A 22009-nucleotide genomic window follows, 5' to 3' on the forward strand; every position below is an offset into this window, starting at 1 on the left:
AGATGTGCTGGAGGAGATAGATGAGAAGCAAGTTGGAGGGTCACATCGGCAAGCACGTGAAGATGCTAGGAATCAGGTGTGTGATGCCAGCAGGGGATAAAGTTGGCAAGTAGGTGGGTGATGATGGCAAAAAAAAAGTGTGTCCCTAGATAGGTGGGTGGTGCCTGGAAGCAAGTGAGTGATGCTTGCAGGCAGGTACGTGATACCTGCAGGTAAGTGGGTGATGCCTACAGGTAGGTGGGTGGGGCCTGCAAGTAGGTAGGCGGGGCTTAAGGTAGGTAGGTAATACCTGGAGACAGGTGGGTGGTACCTGGAGGCAGGTGAGAGATGCTGGCAAAAAGGGTGTGTTAACACGTGAAAGCAGGTGAACAGCATTGGCTGGTGGCGCGGAGACTTAGGTTAGTAACTGGTTTGTAAGCTAGCACAGACCGCTTTGAGTAGGTGGCTTCTCCCATGAGTTGCTGGGAGGGGCTGCATGAGCAGAGGGCTGCAGCTGAGTATCTGGGGAGGCTGGGGGATGCCTGAACTGGCAAGAGATAGAAAATGGGGACGAATAACTTGGGGAGGGAGGTTTGTGAGTTCCTGGGGGCCCTGCCAGTTGCTTTGTGACTCTGGCTTAGATCTGGGGCCTGGCAGAGGACAGGGGAATATTGGAGGACTGTCGCTGGTAACTTGGAGAGGACGGTGACATCACTCCCCAAGTCCAAGGGCCCTGTGGTTAACTCACCTACAGAGGGCAGGGAGGCTCTGTGGTACTGACGAGTGATTTGCAGAATCAGACTTCGGAACCCACCTCGAGAGGAATGATGCTACCATCGTCAACGCAGCCAATGAGCAGGAATCCAGGGGCTGCTTGCAATTCCACTCCACTTCCTCCCTCCCCTTCTGATTAATGAAAGAAACCGATTTTCTCTCTAATCCAAATATTATATTCTCCTTGCCTCTGGTTCTGCCCCCAGATCTAGAGGAAATGGTCAGTGCCAGTTCCAGCAGGCAGATGGACAAGCTGCCCCATGATTTTTATCTTTTGAAAGAGTTCCTGCCCTCCTAGTTTTCTCAGTCCTCGTGTCCAGCCCTCGTTCTTTTGTTTCCTCTATGGAGCTCTAGCCCTTGGTATTTGGAACAGGATGGGAAAGCATGGGTGCTTTCCTTCTGACAGATTGGTTGAGCCTCGCTATAGAGTAGTTCCCTCCTGCCCCCGGCCTGTACCCTCCTCCCCACTGCCTTCTGCACGACCCCCTTGCAGCAGCAGCATCATTTACCGAGCACACACCACGGGCCACCTCTATGCAAAGTCACTTACTAACATCACCACAGTCTCGCATTCAAGCCTCACTGTGTATTTTACAGAGGAGGAAACAGAAGCTTGAAGAGGTCAAGTTTCTTCTCCAAGTTCATCCAGCAAGTTAAATGGTAGAGCCAGAATTCCAACCCTGGCCCCTCGGACTCAAGTGCTTTCAACAGCTACACTCAAACTGTCTTTGCTAATGTTTTATTCTTCCCAGAAAAAGAAAAAACCAAGTTGCAGAAGCAGAGAGAGGACGAGCTAATCCAGAAGATCCACAAACTGGTGCAGAAGAGAGACTTCCTGGTGGACGATGCAGAGGTTGAGCGGCTAAGGTAAGTGGGCGGTATGTCCCCTGAGCACAGGGCTGGGGCTGTTAGAACACAACTCAGTTTCCTTCCAAAACCCATCACCTGCTCCCAGGACTCACAGCTTTGCAACAGGCATGGCCTGGGCAAACGCTCCCCAAACACTGGATCCAGATGAATCCTGGCCTTCTGGCCTGAGGACCCACTTCACATTCAAGAGAAACTCAAATCCAGCTTCAAAATGTTTTGCAAAGGCCTGTGGATCTTAAGTGAATGTTATTTGAGGAGGTAACCAGGGAGGAATTATATCACATAACACACGGCAGAGCTTCCTGCACATTCTTTCCACTGAGCTTTCTCCCAGCTTATCAAGGCAACTTTTCCAGAAACTTCCATTGGTTTCTACAGAAACTCTGCTCCCTGTACTGACTTGCTTCCTTGCCTGCCCACTTCCCAGCTTTGTTCTTTCCCTTCCCCTTTCATGGATGGCTCTGATGCCCCTTCCTAGCCTTCAGGGTCTCCTATTTGCAGATGCACCTGCCACCTGGATCTGGACAACCATGGGCCCTGGAGCCATGGTGCACCTGAAGGCTCCCCAGGGGGCCGGGGCACAGGAAAGATGTGAATGTTGATTCTTGAATGTTTTTGTGCTGGAGCAAGGCCTTTGGAGTTGTCCACAGGGGAGAGGCTCAGAGGGCCTCTTCCAAACCAGAGGGCAACTTCCTTTTAATTCTCTGTGTCCTCCTGAGTCCTCTGAGGCCCCTAGGATGCACCTTGCCCAGCTCAACCAGGATTGGATTGTTGACTTTGCTCCTGGTGACCCTTGGAAGAGCTGAGGTGACTTGCCCTCTGAGACCTGCCACATACCTTGTCTAGGGTAACTTAAAGGTGCAGTGTCAGGAGAGGGGCTGCCCAGCCCACTAAACCTCCATCCGGGAGGCTGGGTCCTGTAACATACCTGCCTCTGCCCTGGGGTCTCACACTAGTGGGAGTAGCCATTTACTCCATCATTGATACGTGTCTCTGCTTCAGAGTAGATTCATCAAACAAAACACACACACACTATACACACATAACAACATATGCACACCAACCACACACAACACACAGTACCACCCACATATAACACACAACACACATGTACCACCCAGACATAACACACACCAACATGCATGCTCCACCCACACATAACACCAACATGCAAGCACTACCCACACATAACACACAGCAACACGCATGCACCACCACCCACACATCAACATACATGCACCACCACACAACACACAGCAATACACATGCACCATCCACAAGTCTGATACATGATCCCACACTCTTGCCTCATTTCATCAGTTCCTTGATGCTCTCTTAGCTTACTGTACTTTCTTCTTGTCTTTACACATCTGTCTACACAGGGAGCAAGAAGAAGACAAGGAAATGGCCGATTTTCTGAGAATCAAGTTAAAACCTCTAGACAAAGTAACCAAATCTCCAGCCAGTGAGTGCATATGTTATTCCTTCTCCTCCCCCCATCCAAGAGAAAAGGAAATTTAAAAGAGATCTTGAAGCCGGGGGGGGGGGGGCACAACAAAATGATTTCTACAGATCAAACTTGAGCCCAGGATGGCAGCAGGCAGGGCCAGCTTCATGGGTGAGAAACCTGTGCAGTTTCCTAGGGCCTAGAAGGGCACTATGCTTGCTTTAGTGCCCTACTATTGCTCACGCCTAGAAGGGCACTATGCTTGCTTTAGTGCTCTCCTATTGCTGTCTTGGAATTCTTAAGAATTTTCGAACAGGGGGCCCTGCATTTTCATTTTGCGCTGGGTTCTGCAAACTATGCAGCTAGTTCTGGCGGCAGCTGTCACTCTCTAATCATATGGTTTGGTGCACTTCATTGAAGGAGTTGGGTGGCCACTGAGGCAAGAAGGTGAGGACTGAGGGCCATGGAGCTCTGGCCTCTGTTGGAGCTGGAGTCGCTGGAGGAATGGAGCCAGAAGTTTACTTCTCAGAATATTAGCCTCACAAGATACTCAGAGCGAAAAGGGTTCTGTGTGAAATAAGTTTGGGAGATGCTGTGTATTTGACCCTCTTTTTGTAGGCTTCCAATATCCGATATCCTGCTGTCTAGGAACTACCTTCTCTTTGTTGGCCCAATGAGACCACACTTTGAGTTATAAGAAATGGATGCCCAATTCAAACTGGCCCTAGCAAAAAAGAGGATTTGCTGGAAGAAGAGCAATGGGAACCAGGGCTTCAGGGACTGGACACTGTTAGAACCCTTGCTTTCCTTCTATTTATCATCTTGGCACCTCTTTGCATGTTAGCTTCATTTTCTCCTACTACACAGGCCTTCTCCCTGGGGCCAGAACTCCAGAACCATAACTTAGTAGCAGCGAGGCAACACCAGTGATTCTCTCCTGGTATCTAAATATATAAAATTCTGATTGGCCTTTCTTGGATCATGTTCCCACTTCCTAGGCCCATCACTGTCACCAAGAGGCTCAGAAGTTGTGATTGGCTAGATCTGTGCCACATGCCCACTCCTGTAGCCACAGAGACATGAGCTGTTATCAGAAGAAAAGGGACAGAAAATCTTGCTAGGAAAACACAACCCAAAAGCTGCCACTATCAACTGAAGCAGCAAACCCAGTTTTCCCTGACCATCCATTAACATCCCATGAAAACACTGTAGTACAGTGTGAAGGAATAAAGAAAGAGAAGGGCCCTGGTCCCTTCTGCAGGCCCCTAAAATCATAAGCCACATGGTCCCTGCCTAAATCCAGCATCCTCAATGGACTGTCTCTTCCATGAAAGGCAAACTAGAAAAACTCCACCGAACACTGTGGAGAAGGAGCAAGGAAACCTGCCTTCTATGTAATATTATGAATAGAATAAAGAATTCTGGCAAGAAATCAAAACACCAAGCCTGCACCACATGCAAGAGGCCCAGTGTGGGGTCCAAATATACACCACCCATCTGGTGCTGGAATCCCAAGTTGAAACATTAAGATTAATCCAAAACCAGTGAAGTCTCTGGGACCCCAGCAAAGCAAATGCAAAATTGCTCAGCAGAGTCCCTTCAGCTCTCATAATACACAGCCCACACATTAAAAACAACCCCCATGAAGATGATCTCTCAATAAAAATTTTAAAACCAATGAAGAATTGAACCACCATGAGAGGAGTCAGTAGATGCAACAAAGAGGATGTCTGTCCTCCCATGAATCAGAACTAACAGACTATCTAAAGTATATTTAAAATGATTAAAGAGATATGAGAAGGAATAATACCCAAAATGAAATAGCAAGATGCTATGAAAAAAGAATAGGTAGATTAGCAAACAATTAGCCTTCTAAAAAAATTATTGTCACTGAAGTGAAAACTCAGTGGGTTAAACACAGAGACATAGCTGAAGGGAGAATTCATATAACTGGAAGACAGAGCTGAGGAAATTACCCAGAATGCAGCACCAAGAGACAAAGAGATAGGAAATATGAAAAAGAAGTTATGAAACATGGAGCTTAGAATAATAAGGTCCAACTTACATTTAATAGACATTCCAAAAGGAGAGAGAACAGAGGATGACAGGTGAGGGTATCTGAAGAGATAATGTGTATTTTCCAGAATTGAAAGATAGGAGCCCTCAGATTAAAGTGACTTAAACAAAATTTCTGTCATCCACTCACCAAATACTTCTTGAATGCCAGACTCTGTGCTGGGGTTGGCAGATACAATGGTGAGGAGAACAGAACAGGAGAAGGGCTAAAATCTATAGTTGTAAGCCAAGGACTGAAAGCCAGTGGGCATACAGGGAGGTGGGAACAGTCACCAGGACCATATAAAATGCATGCCAGCTCTCCACACCACCTGATCTGTGACATTGAAGCAAGGCCTGGCAAGGGTTGGGATGGAACTGGGGCTGCAGATGATCAGGGCTCTCCTCACCTCACCTGTCTCTCTCTCCTGTTTCCCCTCTCTGCCTCTGCTCTCCTACCTTGCTGCAGGCTCCCGAGCAGAAAAGAAAGCAGAGCCCCCACCTAGCAAGCCCACGGTAGCCAAGACGGGGCTGGCGCTCATCAAGGATTGCTGCGGGGCCACCCAGTGCAATATCATGTAGCCCCCACATGGGGTGCCCCCGGGGCCACGGGGAACCCCCCCCCACCCTCTTGTCTTCATAGCCCCCATTTCATCGGGGCCCAAGAGCTCTCCAAGGCGGAAGGGATTGAAGGCAAGCCCATGACTGCCACCAGGGGCCGTGGGTGTGGCGGGCGGGCCCGGCCGCCCTGTACAGAGTGTAGCAATAGGGAGTCCCTCACCGTCGCATGGCCCTCCCCAGAGCATGCCGAACCCAGGAGTCTGTCTCACTGTTTATCCAACCACCAGGAAAGGTCGTCCCTCGAAAAAATATATCTCCACTTCTATCTAACTGTATCTAACCCACCATGGGAATGAACTGGGAAGGGGCATGATCCCCAGGTGTGTATAGTCGTGACTTTTCAACAGTCTAGCACCATGTTGGACACGTCCCCCATCCACACTCCTAGTTCTCCTGTCAGGCTGCCCCAAACGGCTCCACCCCTGATCTGTCCTCTCCCAGGGGCTGTGCCCTGGAGGGCTCCACACAGCCCACGTGTCTGGAGACACAGAGGGCCCATCTGTAAAGACTGAGCTTGTGTGTGGTGTCATGGTCACGTCTCCCGCTTCCTCCCCTCCTGTGTCTGGGCACGGCTTGTATCAGGAGTGTGTCCGTTCGATCTTGGCTCTTCCTTCCCTTGCAACGTCTGTCCCAGGTGTGTGGAGCAGAGTGGGGATGGGGCTCCGGCTGGAGCACACCTAGTACTTGGGAGAGGTAGCAGAGAGCTGGGAGCTCCAACACGAGGCAAGGGCAGATGAGAAGGGACCCAGAGCAGATGCTGACCCAGGCACTCTCCACCCCCGGGGGCCACCGGATGGACGGAGTGCCAGCAGGACGCCACTCACCAGCCTAACACACAGACCTCTGCAAACAACAATGGCAGGCAGGAGAGGCGGCCTGACCCAACCGTGTCCCATCATTCGGTGGTATATTTTAACCAGCCTAACAATTCCACCTGTGTAACTTGATGTACATTTGCTACAGCCAGCCCGGCACAGCCCATGTGACCTCTCTGTACGTGTGTGTGTCGTGACCGGCCTAAGTAGTTAGCATAACTCAAGATTTGCTGATGTGCAATCATCCATCAGAGAAAATAAAAATGGAAACCACGTACACAGCATTTTTAAAGTTTTTACTTTTTTCTTGACTATAGAAGTAACCCGTGTACATAGCTAATCATTTAAAAAGTACAGAAAGTATAAAGAATTGTTTTTGTTTTTTTTTAACTCCCATCATTCCTCCAGCCACTCTGACATTTTGGCATATTTCCTCTCTGTCTTTTTTTATGATTTTTTTTTTCATGATTGGCATCCTACTGTACCATTCTATAACAGTTTTCTTTTTCCACTTATCATAGTATCACTGTCATTCTGCCACATCATTAAAAGCTCTTTGTAACATTAAACACTCTTCATTAATATTTACAATGGCTGCCTAGTAATCCATCTTGTGGATATACCGTAATTTATCTAACCAGTCCCTCAGTGTTGGACAGTTAAGCTGTTTCTAGTTTTTCAGTATTACAAGTAATGTCAGGATAAACATCTGGGGGGATAAAGCTTCATCTGAATTTCTGATTTTTCCTTAAGACAAACTCCTAGAAGTAAGGTTCTAATTTAAATGGGTCACATTTAAAAAAAATATTTGTAAATCAAAAGTAACCTGAAGGTCTCTCTAGTCACAGCAGCTTTGGAGTTGACACAAAATACCTCGGAGTTTGATGGCCCCTCCTGGTGGGCAGTGCACCATCAGCCCCTCCGGCTCTGTCACTGATGTGCTTCTGCTTAAGTCCAAGCTTTGGCCCACACAGCACTTCCTGCCATTATGAAGCTGAAGAGGCTCCCTCAGGCCACTGCCAGTGCCACCATCTGGCCTCAGAGGGCACCGCCCTAGACCAAGCATGAAGCCAGGCTGCATGAGCTTCCTAGGGCTTCCATAACGTATTCCCTCAGCCAGCGTACTTTAAACAACAGAAATTGATCCTCTCACAGTTCTGGAGGCTAGAAGTGTGTCCTCAGGGCAGTGCTCCCTCTGAAGGCTCTAGGGAAGAATGCTTCCTTGCCTCTTCCAGCTCCTGGCAGCCCCTGACAATCCTTTATTGCACCAATCTCTACCTCCATCTTCACGTGGTCTCCTCTGTCTGTGTCTCTGGTCCTCTCTTTTTATAAGGACATCCGTCATTGGATTTAGGGCCCACCCTAAATCTGGGATGACAGATCTTGATTCTTAACGTAACAACTTCTGCAAAGACCCTATTTGCAAATAAGGTCACATTCTGAGATGGCAAGTGGACATGAATTTGGGGGCAGGAGTGGTGCCGAAAACTCGGCCTCTAGGCACTGGTGCTGAATCAAATCTCGGAGAGAGAGTTTTAGGTAAAGTAGAAAAGAATAGCTTTATTGATTTGCCAGGCAAAGGGGGATGCAGTGGGCTCCTGCCCTCAAAAACTGTGTCACAACCCAGGAGAATTTGGTAAGGAGTTTTATAGCAATGGTTTAGGGTAGGGTTGCTGATAAAATTAGGGTGTGTGCAGGGCCTGCACTCCTTTAATCTGGTCTCAGGTAATCTCTTGATGAGCTTCTCTGGTTCCTTTAATCTGGCCTCAGGTGGTCTTCTCTGGAATTAAGAATGACAACATCTTCCATTTATTGGGGGTTTTAGTTGTGTAAAGAGCTCAAAGATATTTTTATGTGTATCCCTTGAGGCAGAACCAGGACCCTTCCCCGAGGCTGCACTATTGTTTCTTCACCGCTCCTTCCCTGTCTCTGCGTCCCCTCCCTTCCCTGATTGGCAACTGTTCAAATCTGCCCTTTGGAACTCAGGGAAGGTCATGGAGGCTGGGGTTTATTCCCTACAAACAAGAAACAGGAGACAGAAAGGCTTCCATGCCCAGGAGTCCCATGGGGTCCTGCTCGGTTTCAGGGTGACACTATTTAACCTGGCTATGCAGATTCTTCCCACTCTTGCAATGAAAAATCAGGCTGCAAAGGGCCCACCACACTCCCTTACTGGTGGAAAACGTGTGTCTGGAAGGCCTGACCTCAGACCAATTAGACAGCAGTCACTCACCGCTCCAACGAGCTAAAAAAAATCAAAACCCTCATAAAAATCCTGCCTCTAGTACACCCACTGAGCTCTGGGGAACATCTAACTTATGGTCCTACCATTCCTATTGATTTTTTTTAAAGCCAAAAAACACACGATTTATTGAGGTTTTCACAGAAGAGCAGAAGAAAGTAATTATTCAAGATGCTCCCAGGGCTTCCCTGGTGGCGCAGTGGTTGAGAGTCCGCCTGCCGATGCAGGGGATGCGGGTTCGTGCCCCGGTCTGGGAAGATCCCACATGCCGCAGAGCGGCTGGGTCCGTGCGCCATGGCCGCTGAGCCTGCGCATCCAGGAGCCTGTGCTCCGCAATGGGAGAGGCCACAGCAGTGAGAAGCCCGCGTAACGCAAAAAAAAAAAAAAAAAAAAAAAAAAAAAGATGCTCCCAGATCACCAGGGCTGCCTGCAAAGCTGGGAAACCTTGCAGGCCTCGGGGTCCCACACCCCCAGACTTACTCCTTTTGGAAGTTGGTTGGGAGGGGACATGATGATAACTGGAGAAACATTTATTGAAAGCCTATCGCTGTCCACTGAACATGTACGCACATTTTCTTTTCTGTTCTTCACATCAACCCACAAGGCAGATCCTATTACTGGTACCCGAAAACTGGGTTTGTCTCTCGGTGGGTGCTGAGCCAATAGACAGAACCAAGCCAAAGATCAGGAGAAGGAAGGATTTATTATTACTTGCAGCAAGTAAGGAGAACATCAGGGATCTTTCCCAAAGCAGTGCCTCACCAACAGCAAAATTGGGGAGGTTTTAAGCTAAAGGTACATGCATATTCATGAAGGGGCCTGAGCAGAGGAGAATTCAGCATAGAATTGGGCCCAAGGTCGACAGAGTCCAAGCCTTAGTTGACTGAAGTCAGGAGGGTCAACCTTATCATTCCATCCTCCACCTGGGTGGGGTCCTTAGTTCCTGCAGAACTCAAGCACTGTATCAGATTGTGATGTATAGCCCTTGAGGAGGCACTAGGACTCCGCTTTATCACTGCACTATTGTTTGACTGCCTTTTCTCTGTTCCTGTCTTCTTTTGTCCCCCTAAGATCATTGATTACTGGGACCTGTTCAAGGGCAAGAATCGTGGCCAGGCTTAGATCACCAAATGGCTTAGGCCAAAATGGGTTCTCTTATGTCAAGAAAGCCATGCCTGGTTCTCTTTCTCTGGGGACTCCCTAGCCCTATCTTCTTACTTTATTACTTCCACTCTGTAGATGATGAAGTGGTCCAAGGTGCCATGGGCAGTTAGTGGTGGGATGGCCATTCATTCTCCCCCACCCCCAGCCCCCTCGTGTAGCCTCAACTGTCTTCCTCTCCCCATCAGTGTTTAAGCAAATCCCTCCCACTGACAAACAACCCTCTATTCCTTCTTCCCCTGAAGCTCCTGAAACTACACACCTGGTCTCAGATTGGGACACGAACCCAATCGCACCTTAGATGGGATTCAAATCCAGCCAAAACTCAGATTGGGACTTGAATCCATGGGCTGGGACTCAAACCCACTGTCTTTTAGTTAGAATCACTCACCTGGAGTCAGGACTTACTGAAGCTCAGGTTCTTTATGTCTCAGCGCAGAAGGAATTCAGCAAGAGGCAAAGTGATAGGCAGGAAGTAGCTTTATTCCCATAGGATGCCTGTGAGGGATACAAGCAGGTAGTTCTGCCCTGAGAACTAAGTGGGAAAGCTGGTTTATTTAGGGAGATACACACTCCATAGACAGAGTGTGGGCCACCTCAGAAGGCGACAGGCCCCAAAATATGGGGTGGTTAGTTTTTATGGGGTGGGTAATTTCATAGGCTAATAAGTGAGAGGATTATTCCAATGATTTCGGGGGAAGGGGACAGGGTTTTCCAGGAATCAGGCCACCACCCACTTTTTGGCCTTTTATGGTTGGCCTTGGAACAGTCATGGTGGCTGTGGGTGTGTCATTTATCATACACTAATGTAATGAGCATACAATGAGGCTCAAGGTCCACTGGACGTCAAATCTTCTGCCATCGTGGGCCTAACTGGTTCTAACCAGTTTATGTTGTATTCTCAGTGGCCCTGTCATTCTTTTAAAGGTTGTGCCATGCCCCCTTCCCTCTGTCTCAGCCTCATCCCCCCTGCTTGCTTGGATCCCTCTTTGAACTGGGGCTGCAGAAAGCTTCTTTGGGTTTTTGGTTCTTCTGGCCATGCTCTCTGTTGGCACCTCTCCTGGTCCTTCACACGTTATTCTCGTGCCAAGAACTTCTCAGATTCCCTGCCAGCCTTTCTCTGATCTACCTGTGCACCACTTTGAAGCCAAAATGGCCTCCTTAAAGTGCAAATCTATCCGGGTGTGTTGCTTCCCAGTTTAAAACTCTCCTGCACCTTCCCCTCCATCCTTGTAGTCTCGGGGCTTGGACCTGGTTTTCAAAGACTTACTCAATCTAGCCCCTGCGTGTCTCTCCCACCTCCCTCCTCACTGCTTCTCCAGCTTCAGGCCCTTGATCACACCAACGTTTAAGGGAACAGACTGAGTAGGAGCATCTGGGAAGGAAGAAGGAACACCAGGCAATGTCAAGGAGGGTGTGTGCCGCAGCATCCAACTTGACCCAGAGGTCATGCACCCATAAGAATTTTATGAAAAGGGCCTACAGGACTTTGCAACAGGATTGGCTTGCTGCGAGAATTTTAGCAAGGCGCTGGCGTGGGAGCCAGATGCATCTGGCAGGGAGTGCTCCCTTACACTCTATCCCACTGGAGGGAGGGCTCATCACTCCTATGTGGCAGATGGGGAACTGAGGCTCAGAGAGGGGAAGTGACTAGCCCAAGGTCACACAGCATGTAAGTGGTAGAGCACCAGGACTCGAGTCTGAGAGCTGGGGTGAGAGCCAGGGCCAGGTGTTTATTTCTCATTTCTAATCCCAGCAGCATCACCACCCCACTCCCTGTTGAGCTGTGCTCAATTAGAGGTGACTCATGGCCATGCCAGCAGCCACAGAGGCTCTTATGAACCTTTCCATTCCATGCTGGCTGGACATCCCTGGGCTGCAGGGGCTCAACAACTCAGCTCATCTGCAGCTTGAGAAGAAGCAGTTACAACGTGCCCAAGGCCACCAGCCAAGACTCAGGACAGCTGGGTGGCCATCAGGGGCTGGGGCGAGACTCTCAGGAAAGCTGGTTTGAGGAGCAAATGTCCAGTCACTTTTCCCTTCATGTGTCTCGAGAATGTCTCCCTTGGCAGGTACCAGGGAACACAGCGATGAACCAGAGCGGGACAGTCCTGCCTTTGGGTACCTTACGTTCTAGGGAGGGAGACCGGCATCAACTGCCCAGTGGGATTAGCCACAGGGAAGGGAAGCTAGAAAGTGAGGAAGGGCTCCAGCTTGGTGTCAGCCTGCCGGGGTTAAGATCGACCACTCCCTGTGTAAGCCTGGGTGTGGGGGGGGGGTACCTTCACCTCTCTGGACCTCAGTGTCCAGATCTGTGAAATGGAAAGAACCACGGGGGTGGTTGGGGGTAAATGAGACAGTGCATGGGAAGGGGTTAGAGCAAGCCACGGGGCGAAGTGGATTAGTATTGCCTACATCTGCATGTAGGAAGCTGGAAAAACAGAAAGGCTGCCCAAAGCTGCCTGCGGTTCTTGGAGGGCTTGAGGCTGGGGATGCAGGGTGAGCGAGCCCAACCCGGGTCCTGCTCTCATGAAGCTGATAGTGAGCAGAGCCGTGGACACGCTGCCATATGACAAAAGTTGCTGTAACCTAAATGTTGGCCAAGGCCCGTTCCACGTGCTTCCCCGATGTCTGCACCATCCTGGGCATATAGTTCCACAGTCACACCTGGCCCTGACTGCACCCCCATCCACTCTCTACACCCCTCATGTCCTCCCCACACCCTTCCCCTCCCTCTACTTCTGCCAAGTCCACGTGGAACTCAGCCCCAGAAACTGATGCTGAAATCTCAGCCTCTGTGCACTGGTGCCAAATCGAATCTTGGAGACAGAGTTTTGGGTGAAGTAGAAAAAAATAGCTTTATTGCTTTGCCAGGAAAAGGAGGACACAGCAGGCTCGTGCCTCTCAAAATTGTGTGTCTCAACCCAGGAGGATTTGATGAGTTTTATAGCAATAGTTCAAGGGTGGGGTTGCTGACAACATTAGGGTGTGTGCAGGGCTTGCACTCCCTTAATCTTGTCTCAGGTAGTGGGTCTCTTAATCTTGATGAGCTTCTCTGGTCCCTTTAATCTGCCTCAGGTGGTTTCTTGGCTGTTCCTCCCTTGATTAGCAACTGTTCGAATCTGCCCTTTGGAACTTAGAGAAGGTCATGGAGGCTGGGGTCTATTTCCTACAAACAAGAAACAGGGGACAGAAAGACTTCCATGCCCAGAAGCCCCACAGGGTCCTTCTCGGTTTCAAAACCATGCTGCTCAAAGTCTCCCGACCTTCCAGAAGGATTATGGGAGTGGCAGGGGGTTTGCATCACAGCCCCACAAACCAGTGATGCTGGACTCTTTGATTCCCGTTTCCATCAGCTCTGCCACCGGCCACCCTCTTGCTCACCCCATCCCCAGGCCTCTCCACCAGCAATTTCCCTTTCACTTTCTTGGAACAATTCAGCTCCCTCCAGCCTTCGCCACTGACCTCAACTTGCATCCCCTTTGCATTTCCAGAGAAGCCTCAGCTGTGCTGCCAGCCAGCTCCAGGCTCACCTCCCACCCACAAAGATGATTCATTTCTCTCCTGATAAGATACACGTGCCTCATGGTTCCTCTCTCAGGGAAAGCCCCAGCATCAGGTTTGGGTTGTCATGAAGAATTGTGGGCTTCCTCTGTCGCACTAGGATGGGGTGAGCACAGAGGCTGTGGGAACATGGGAGGGGGCGGCTAATGGAGTCTGGGGTGCAGGTGAAACTGTGCAACTCAGATCGGGACTTGGACCCACGGGCCGGGGCTCGAAGCCAGTCAAAACCCAGATTGGGACTTGAACCCACAATCTTTTAACTGGTCACACACCCAGTCTCAGGACTTAATGAAGCTCAGATTCTTGATGTCTCGTGGCAGAAAGAATTCAGTGAGAGACAAAGTGATAGGTAAGAAGTGGATTTATTTAGAGAGAAACACACTCCACAGACAGAGTGTGGGCCATCTCAGAAGGTGAGAAAGGCACCAGGGTATGCGGTTGTCCATTTTTATAGGGGTGGGTAATTTGATAGGCTAATGAGTGGGAGGAGTATTCCAGCTATTTTGGGGAAGGGGTGGGGATTTCCCGAAATTGGGCCACCGCCCACATTTTGACGTTTACGGTCTGGCCCTGGAACTGTTATGGCACCTGTGGGTGTGTCATTTAGCTTGCTGATGTGTTACGAGGAGGCTTGAAGTCTAGTGGAAGTCGACTCATCCTCCATCTTGGACCTATTTGGCTCTAAGCAGTTTACGTCGTGTCCTTGGGCTCTGTCACTCTTTTAAAGGTTGTGCCCTGCCGCCTTCCCTCCTGTTTCACAGGGACTTGTCCTGAGGGAGGACACAGCAACAAGACATGGCAGGGAGAGGAGCTGGAGGAGGAGTGGGGGGTAGCGTGCGGGCAGGGGGCCACCCACCCAGAGGGCTCTCCTGGGCTGCACTCTCAGTGCCCCCCTCTGTCCCCCGTGTGGAACTAGAACTCTCTGCATTGGGATTTGTTTAAGAAAAAAAATTCAACTAAATAAATTTTAAAGATCTTATTGGCTTTATTCAATGAATCAGGTGGCATCTAAACTAGCAGATAGAAAGGCACTCTGAGGGCCTGTACAAAATGAGACTTTTATAGGCAGAAGGGAACGGGACAAGGAAGTTACCCCAGACCAAACAGCAGGGAGATTATGGCAAGGTTGCTTTCCTTTAGGGGATGACAGGGGGCCATCAGGCAGATGATGATTCCTAATCAACTGGTTAGGGCTGAAACTGTAGTGAAGTCTTGTTTTGGTGACATGGGGCTTAGCATAAGTGACTCCATTTAGGGCCTCTTGTCTTGTTTTTAACAGATCTTTTTGGTTGTAAAAGACCCAAACTGAAGCCAAACAGGCAAAACATAAGGGCACTTCCTGACTCCTGGGCTGGGATGTCCCGAGGTCTAGGGTACCAGCAGGTCCAGGGATTCAAACGATGTCACCTGGGCCTGTTTTCCATGTTTTGCTACCTCCATCCCACCTCCCTCATGCTGGCTTTGTCCTTGTATGTATGGCCCCAGGTATAGCTCCCAGCTTCCATTCCCTGGGCCTTCTGGAGGAACAATCCAGCGATTTCAACAAGAATGCCAGCCTGGAGTCTCCCAGGCCTGCCTAGGGTCACATGCCCAGCCCCGAATCACTTCCTGGACCAGGGGGTGCAGATCTCTCTCAGCCAAGCTGGGGTCCAAAGGCTGACTCTGGGGACAGAGTGTGATGTCAGTCCAGTTGTGCCAGAAGAGGAGAGAAGAGATGCTGGGAAGTTAAAAACAAGTGTCTGCTGCCTTTTACTAAGAAACAGGACCTCCCTGGGCGTGCAGTGGTTAAGACTCCGCACTTCCACTGCAGGGGGTGCGGGTTCGATCCCTAGTTGGGGAAATAAGATCCCAAATGCCACATGCCGCGCAACGCAGCCAAAACAAAAAAAAAAGGAGAATAACAAACAGGCTTTCAGAGCAGGGAAGGGGTTTGTTAAGGTCACCAGCGAGCTTGCTGAAGCCAGGACAGAACTCAGAGCCCTTGGGCTGACTCAGTTCTCTGTGTTCCCTTCTCTCTCCGACATCCGGCCCAGCCCCGTGGGCAGCTCAGGCCTGAAAGGAATGCAGTGGTTCTGGGACTGTCGGTCCCCCATGGGCTTCTAGCATGCTCTTGACTTGCTTTACCAAAGAGCTGTTTGTTCAGGTTCGAACAGCAACTGTTTACCCATGTGAAACACAATCTATGCATTTGGAGAGAAGAAACCCCAGAGGAAGCATTTCTGTGGCTTTAGTCTTCGAACAAAGCGTGGCCCTGGGCCAGCCAGCTCTGAGCCTATGGGCCCCACTTTCAGTCCTCAACCCCCAGAGAGGCCTGGGAGCCTATTCGACAATATTAAGATAATTTTTTATTTTGAAATTTTTTTTTTTTGGCCATGCCGCATGGCTTGCAGGATCTCAGTTCCCTGACCAGGGATTGAACCTGGGCCACGGCAGTGAAAGCCCAGAATCCTAATCACTAGACCACCAGGGAACTCCCCTATTTTGAAATAATTTTGAATTTATAGAAGTTGTCTTTAAAACAGTACAAAGAATCCCTGTACACCCTCTGACTCAGATTCAGTGATTGCTAGTGTTTTGTTACATCTGCTTCATCACTCCCTTTCTCTACGTGCTTGTTTTTTTCCAAGAATGACTAGCTGGAGACATGATGTTGCTTCACCCTTAAATCCTTCAGCACGTATTAAAGAACAAGGGTTCTCTTTCCTATTACAGAACAATTTGCAAAGTCCAGCAACACGACACTATGATCTAGCATTTACATTTTATTGATTGTCCCAATATTTTCCATTATTCTCCTCCTCTGCTATACAGAATCTGGTCCAGGAACAAGTGTGCTATGTGTTGCCCCATTTCTTTAACCTCCTTCAATCGTTTTGTCTTTCATGAGCCTGACAGCTTTGAAGAGCCTAGGCCTGTGGTTTTTTTTGCTGACCTGGGCCCTTGAACTCTTTAATCAATAGAAATTGATAAGAGGCCAGACGAGAAATTCAGGCAAGGCTTTACTGGAACTCATGCTGCAAGCACAAGGGAACGAAAACAAGAAACAGGTGCCCTTGCTCGCTTTCCAAGGGCTGGCAAGCTGGTTCCTTCAATAGGGTGAGGTTGGGGGCAGATTGGTGGGTCCACTGGAAGGGTGGCTTAGGTGGCCTGCCCACCCCCTTGGTGGTGCTGCATACAGGAATCATGTACAGTACCCTGCTTTTGCTCCTGGCACATCAGAAGTGGCAGTTGGCTTGTGGCCTTTTTGTATCTTATTGTTCATCATTGCCCCAACTGTGCATGCATGCAGTTATTTTTAGTCCCTTATATAGTTTCTTTGTATCTGTTGCTCAAGGAGACATTTGTCCAGGGGCAGGAACAAGCACTCCTGTGGAGGGTCCCAGGTCCCAGCCTATCTCAGTTTTAGCCGACAATCTGCATCTTAAACATGTTTTCCTGGTGATCCTGACGCCCTCTGGTCTCCCTGTCTGAGCCCAGAGTCCTGCTGCCATGGGGGAGGCCTGTGTCTTACTCACTGGGGGCCCCACAACTGGCTCAGGGCCTGGCACCCACTGGGGCTCAAGAAAGACTAGACTTTGGAGCTGTGTAGACAGGGACTCCAGCCCAGCTGTGCCACAGAATGGCTTGGGCAATGGCTCACCCTCTCCAGCCTCACTGTCCCTATCTGTAACCTCACCATGGGGGTGGAGAGTGGTTGGGTTGGTCAGTCTTTAAGGCCTTGCAGCTTTGAAGCTTGGTTGTTGACCCTCAGAAGGTTGAGCCCAGCCCAGGGATCCCTTTCTTCCCATACCAGGAGCTGGAAACTGGATGTCTTAGGCCTCTGATGTCAGTCACTCACTCAGATTCATGAACTATGGATAAATTTACATATCATCCATGTAAATTCATCTGCTGAAACTGAGTTGCTTCTAACTAATGGAAGCTGGCAAAGGTGATGGGAAGTCATTTCCTTGATTAGGTTACATTATACAAGCCTCCCTCTTAGAGGACTGGAAATTCTCCTTGCGGGCTTGATGAACTGAGCTGCCATTCTGAGGAAGCCCAAGTGGCCGGGAACTGTGGGCAGCCTCCAGGGTCTGCAGGTGGCTTCCAGCTGACAGCCAGCAGAACCCAGGGCCCTCGGGGGGCTGGGGGCAGGGGGAGATGCGGGAGGGTCAGCAGAGGCCAAGCCTCAGAGTCCATGTGCAAAACATCACTGGTCTCCCCACGTACAGAAACGAAACGGATTCCACTTCAGAACAGAGCTTTCTTTTCCGAAACTTCTTTCCTGATTCCATGTCTGGCCCAGACACACTAGGCTCAGCTAACACTGAGGGCTGGGCCCCTACAGCCTGTGGGTGGGTCTGTCTGCACTCACCGTGACTCAGGCCTGTGAGGGAGAAGGGGTGGGAGCAGGGTCGGGGTTCTCTCACACCAGGCCCCGCATCGGGAAGGCTTTCGGCAGAGGTGGAAGGGCCACCCCGACCACTGCAGCGCCCCTAGCTGGTTCACCAGTGTGGGATGAGGGGCCCCGTGGCCAGGTCCTTAGCTTCAACTACAGATACTTCTTCTCCTTTCCTCCTCTGGACTCTAAATTCTCCCCATTTCCAAATCCTTCCTTCCCAGGACATGTGAATCCTTCTCTTCATCTTGCTGAGGAAAGTTCTGGCCCTCAATCTCTGATCTTGTCCCACACACCTGAAAATTGAGGGGCTCGCTTTCCCAGCAGTTCTATAATTTGCCGACTGCATCCCAGAGGCGACCAGGTTTCCTCATATTCCAATCTAAGCTGTGCCCCAGGGCTGCCTACCTCCCAGGGAGAGACTAGAACTCTCCTGGGAAAGAGACTCGACACTCAGCCTTGAAAGTATTAAGCCACGCAAGCAAATTAGATCAGTCTCCACTGCATGTCTCCCCCAAGAGTGGCGTTAGTTAGACCAGGCTGATGCTGTAATCACACGAGCAGCTGGGAGATTGGCCAGCAACTCTACGAGCCTGAAGTATAGCCATGCAGGAGGGCGTGAGGTCAAGCAAAGCCGTGACGGAGACCTTGCTGACTGCTGGTTTATGGGGCAGAGCCAGGATTCCTGCTCCTCCCCAGCCCTAGAGCCAATATGTGACCTGTCCCCACCCGCAAATGGGGACTATAGCAGGTCCCTGCTGCAGCAGGGACAGGGGTGCTTCTGATGACTCGGACTCTGCCCATATGAAGCAGCTAGAAACCAGAGAAGCTAAGTCCCAAAGCACGAGGCTCCTCACGGTAAAGGGAACACACAGGTCAACAGCACATCTGAAGTCAGGTCCTAGAAGGTCACATCCATCTCCTCTGTGTGGACAGGTCTGCTTTCACTCTGACCACGTCTGCTAGGCTGCCATCTCCAGACCAGATGGGAATTGCACAAAGATAAATGTGACGCCCTGTTTCAACCCGCAGTCTAGACCTTCCAAATTTCCTTGCCCCCTCTAAAGGGGCACAGTGGCTGCTCAAGTTTTCTGGCAAAAACTGGCTACCGTGAAAGGTGTTTTGAAAGGATTGCCAGAGGTTTTTAAGAGACTTTTAATGTTAAACTTTAAAAAAACTGCACTTCATCAAGAAGCAATTTACCCAAACATTCAAGGCTCTTCTGGGTCCTTTCAAAATCTTGGGACGGGGGTGGAGAGTGGGTGGGGAGTAACAGTGGTCTCAGGAAAAGGGCTTCACAATGGAATCTGTGAAAGAAGTCTTTTTCAAATAGGCTATTCAAAAAGCATGCTTGGCAGTGACCAAAACCAAGGTAGCCTGCAAAATGGATTTCTTTCCCAGGGAGAGAGTTCCTAGGAATTATCCCAAGTTTTATAACTGGAGGGTATTTGTGATTATTGTATCTTCCCCAAACGATTATGAGCTGGAGCGAGGCTGGAAACCCTGGAGGGTCCTGACCATGAAGGGCCAATAGTCCAGTCACAAAAAAAAAAAAAAAAAAAAAAAAAAAAATAGTCCAGTCACCTGCCAGGGCCACAGGCCAAATTTAAAGAGGCTCTAAGACGACAGACCAGTTTGTTTTCCATCTCAGAGATTCTCAGAAGGGATGAGAAGCTGACAGAACTGGACTGGTATACAATCCCCCCACCTCAAACAAACAAAACACTCACTTGGAAAACTCAAATTTGATGCTTGCTTTTAAAGTTTATTGACAACTGTTTGGTCCCAACACACAAAACAGCACTTGAACCACAGAAAAAGTGTTCAAACAAAGTAGACAGTTAAGAAAAACATCTCTTCCCCCAAGCTCAATCCAAAACAAACAGTGCAAGATGGGAAAGGGGGTTCTGGTGATAACTTTTGTCTTTTTTTAAACAGATAAATCTAATCTGGTACATCTTTCCACCCAGAAATAAAGAATTTCATTGTCTTAATTCTCATACATCATTTTGTCATATCATTCAATTAAACCTCTAGATAAAAAAAATAGATAGCAATTGGACTGGCCATTGTGGAGTACATTACGAACATAACGAGTTTCGCTGTATTCTCACATCTTCAAACAGCGATTGTTGGAATCACACACGCGTCCCAGGCTGACAGGTGACTCCAGTGAACCATTCAACCACACCCACACCACAGCACACAACTCCAGTCTCTTCTTCGTCTGTTGCCCAAAGAAGCTGCTCTTTGAGGCTGTTCCTAGTGACTTGTAATGGTGCCTCTTACATCTTTAAAGTCCACATTCTTTACCTTCGAGCAAAACTAAAGTCCACGTGTGCAAACTCAGCCTTATGAAATCTCAGAATAAGGCCACTGATGTTCTCAACACCAACTTTGTCACACTGTTTAAAAGCTTCTTAAAAAAAAGTGCACCTTTGCATTTTACTTCCTGTCACACTGTGTCAGTAGAGGAAATGCCTTTGGGAGGACTCAAGAGTGCCATGATGCCTAGAAGGCTTTCCCAGGGCCGTTCCATCTTGGTTGGGGCCATGTGCTGAGAACTGGGAATCACTGGCTTCATTTAAAAGATTTGGGGAACAAAAAACCTTACTTGTAAAAATCTCTCAATAGCCCTTATTTTGTGGCATTTTATCAAAATGCTGGCTATGAAATCAGAGCCCATTTTCTGGCTTTCTAGAAGTTACAAAATATAATCATTTCCCCAAAAGAAACCATCTAACTAGTGGAAGACCTTATGCCTACAGGTTTTTTCTGCTCTATGAACGAATCCGCCTTTTTGCCCAACAAATACAACCCATTGTAAATGTCAGGTTTCTCCAGGAGGCGTAAGAGGCTGCCCGTCACCGGATGCCTCAGCCACCTCAAGGCGAAGGTCATTCCACAGGGCAGTGCTCCCTCAAAAGCTGGCTTTTCCCAAATGCCAACATCAGACACCACAAAAAAACCCAAACATGCTTCCAACAGCGAGAAGTAACACAGTAAAAGCAGACACTATTAAAAGACACTGAGTTAACAGATACAAACGCACAAATACTCATACACAAAGCTTCCCAGCTACCAAAACCAGCTTTAAAATTATGAATACAAGGTTAAGTTGATCAACCTTGGCCTTCCTATGTATAGATAGAATTTCTGTCTCTTCCTAGTGGAAAGAGCATTGATACCGTTCCTATTAAAGCACCTCCCTCCTCAGCTCTGATTTGTAATTTATGCATTTGATGCATATTTTAGAAAATCAGACTCTCTTCCCAACATTGCCTCTCGACACACAATAATGTGTGTTGGAATTCAAATGCTGACTTTAAATTCATGACACCAAGACCATCTCCTTTTCCTTAACCTAATCCATATCAAACTGGAACTTAACATAAAAGGGAAGCTTAAAACATCCTTGACTTTCTAGAAAGCTCCTAAATGGAACCCCAAAGTGGAAACATTTTAAAAAATCTGTGATGAAGCCACATTTGTCCACTACAGACATAGTTAAATAAAAAAAAAAGGCACGCTTACAAGTCACATGGAAGCCAGGAGCCTTCACATCCAACCAGAAAATACATTCTTCCTGCCTCGCCCACCATTCTCCTTCAGTGTTGTGATTGCACAGGATCACAGAACAGGCTTTGCTTCAAAGACACCTCATGCATTTGATTAATACTGTCTGAAAACATCAGTAAGCAAAGGCTTAGAGACTATATTATGCTACATGTAAGATTTTACCACTGACATGGCTTGATGGAAGTAAAACCACTTCCTTCTTGCTGAGTTCTCACTGCTGTCTTCTTACAGAATACCATTACACTTCATAGTAACAAAAATTTGTTAAAATATATTAAGGATTCTTTAACGAATGACAGAATTTTTTTTTTTCCAAATAAGTGGGGGAAAAAATGAAAGAAAAACTTCAGCTCAAAGCTGTGTCAGTGTAAGAGAAACAAAACATTATGGAATATGTCTAAAGGTGAAGTAACTGGTTTCTAGGGGGTCTTCATTAAAACAGAAAAGGTTTTTTTGAACCCACTTTTGTGTGCAGAATCAGACAGTGCTTTCCCATCCTAATTCTATGTTCAAAACGAGAC

At 48.6% G+C, this 22009-nt stretch overlaps 1 protein-coding gene across 1 annotated transcript in view; it reads left to right on the forward strand.

Annotated features, from left to right (window-relative positions):
* LOC307063665 (bMERB domain-containing protein 1) overlaps positions 1-5707 on the forward strand; it is a gene marked incomplete at both ends in the record, with an annotated part of 114576 nt that extends 108869 nt beyond the window's left edge. The window contains 3 exons of the mRNA XM_079719899.1: positions 1506-1620; positions 3006-3088; positions 5595-5707. Of these exons, the coding sequence (XP_079576025.1) occupies positions 1506-1620; positions 3006-3088; positions 5595-5707 (311 nt within the window). The remainder of the gene's footprint in view (positions 1-1505; positions 1621-3005; positions 3089-5594) is intronic.
* Between the last annotated feature and the right edge of the window lie 16302 nt (positions 5708-22009).

This window comes from Hyperoodon ampullatus (assembly GCF_949752795.1).
Source record: "Hyperoodon ampullatus genome assembly, chromosome: 14".
Classification (NCBI taxonomy): domain Eukaryota; kingdom Metazoa; phylum Chordata; class Mammalia; order Artiodactyla; family Ziphiidae; genus Hyperoodon; species Hyperoodon ampullatus.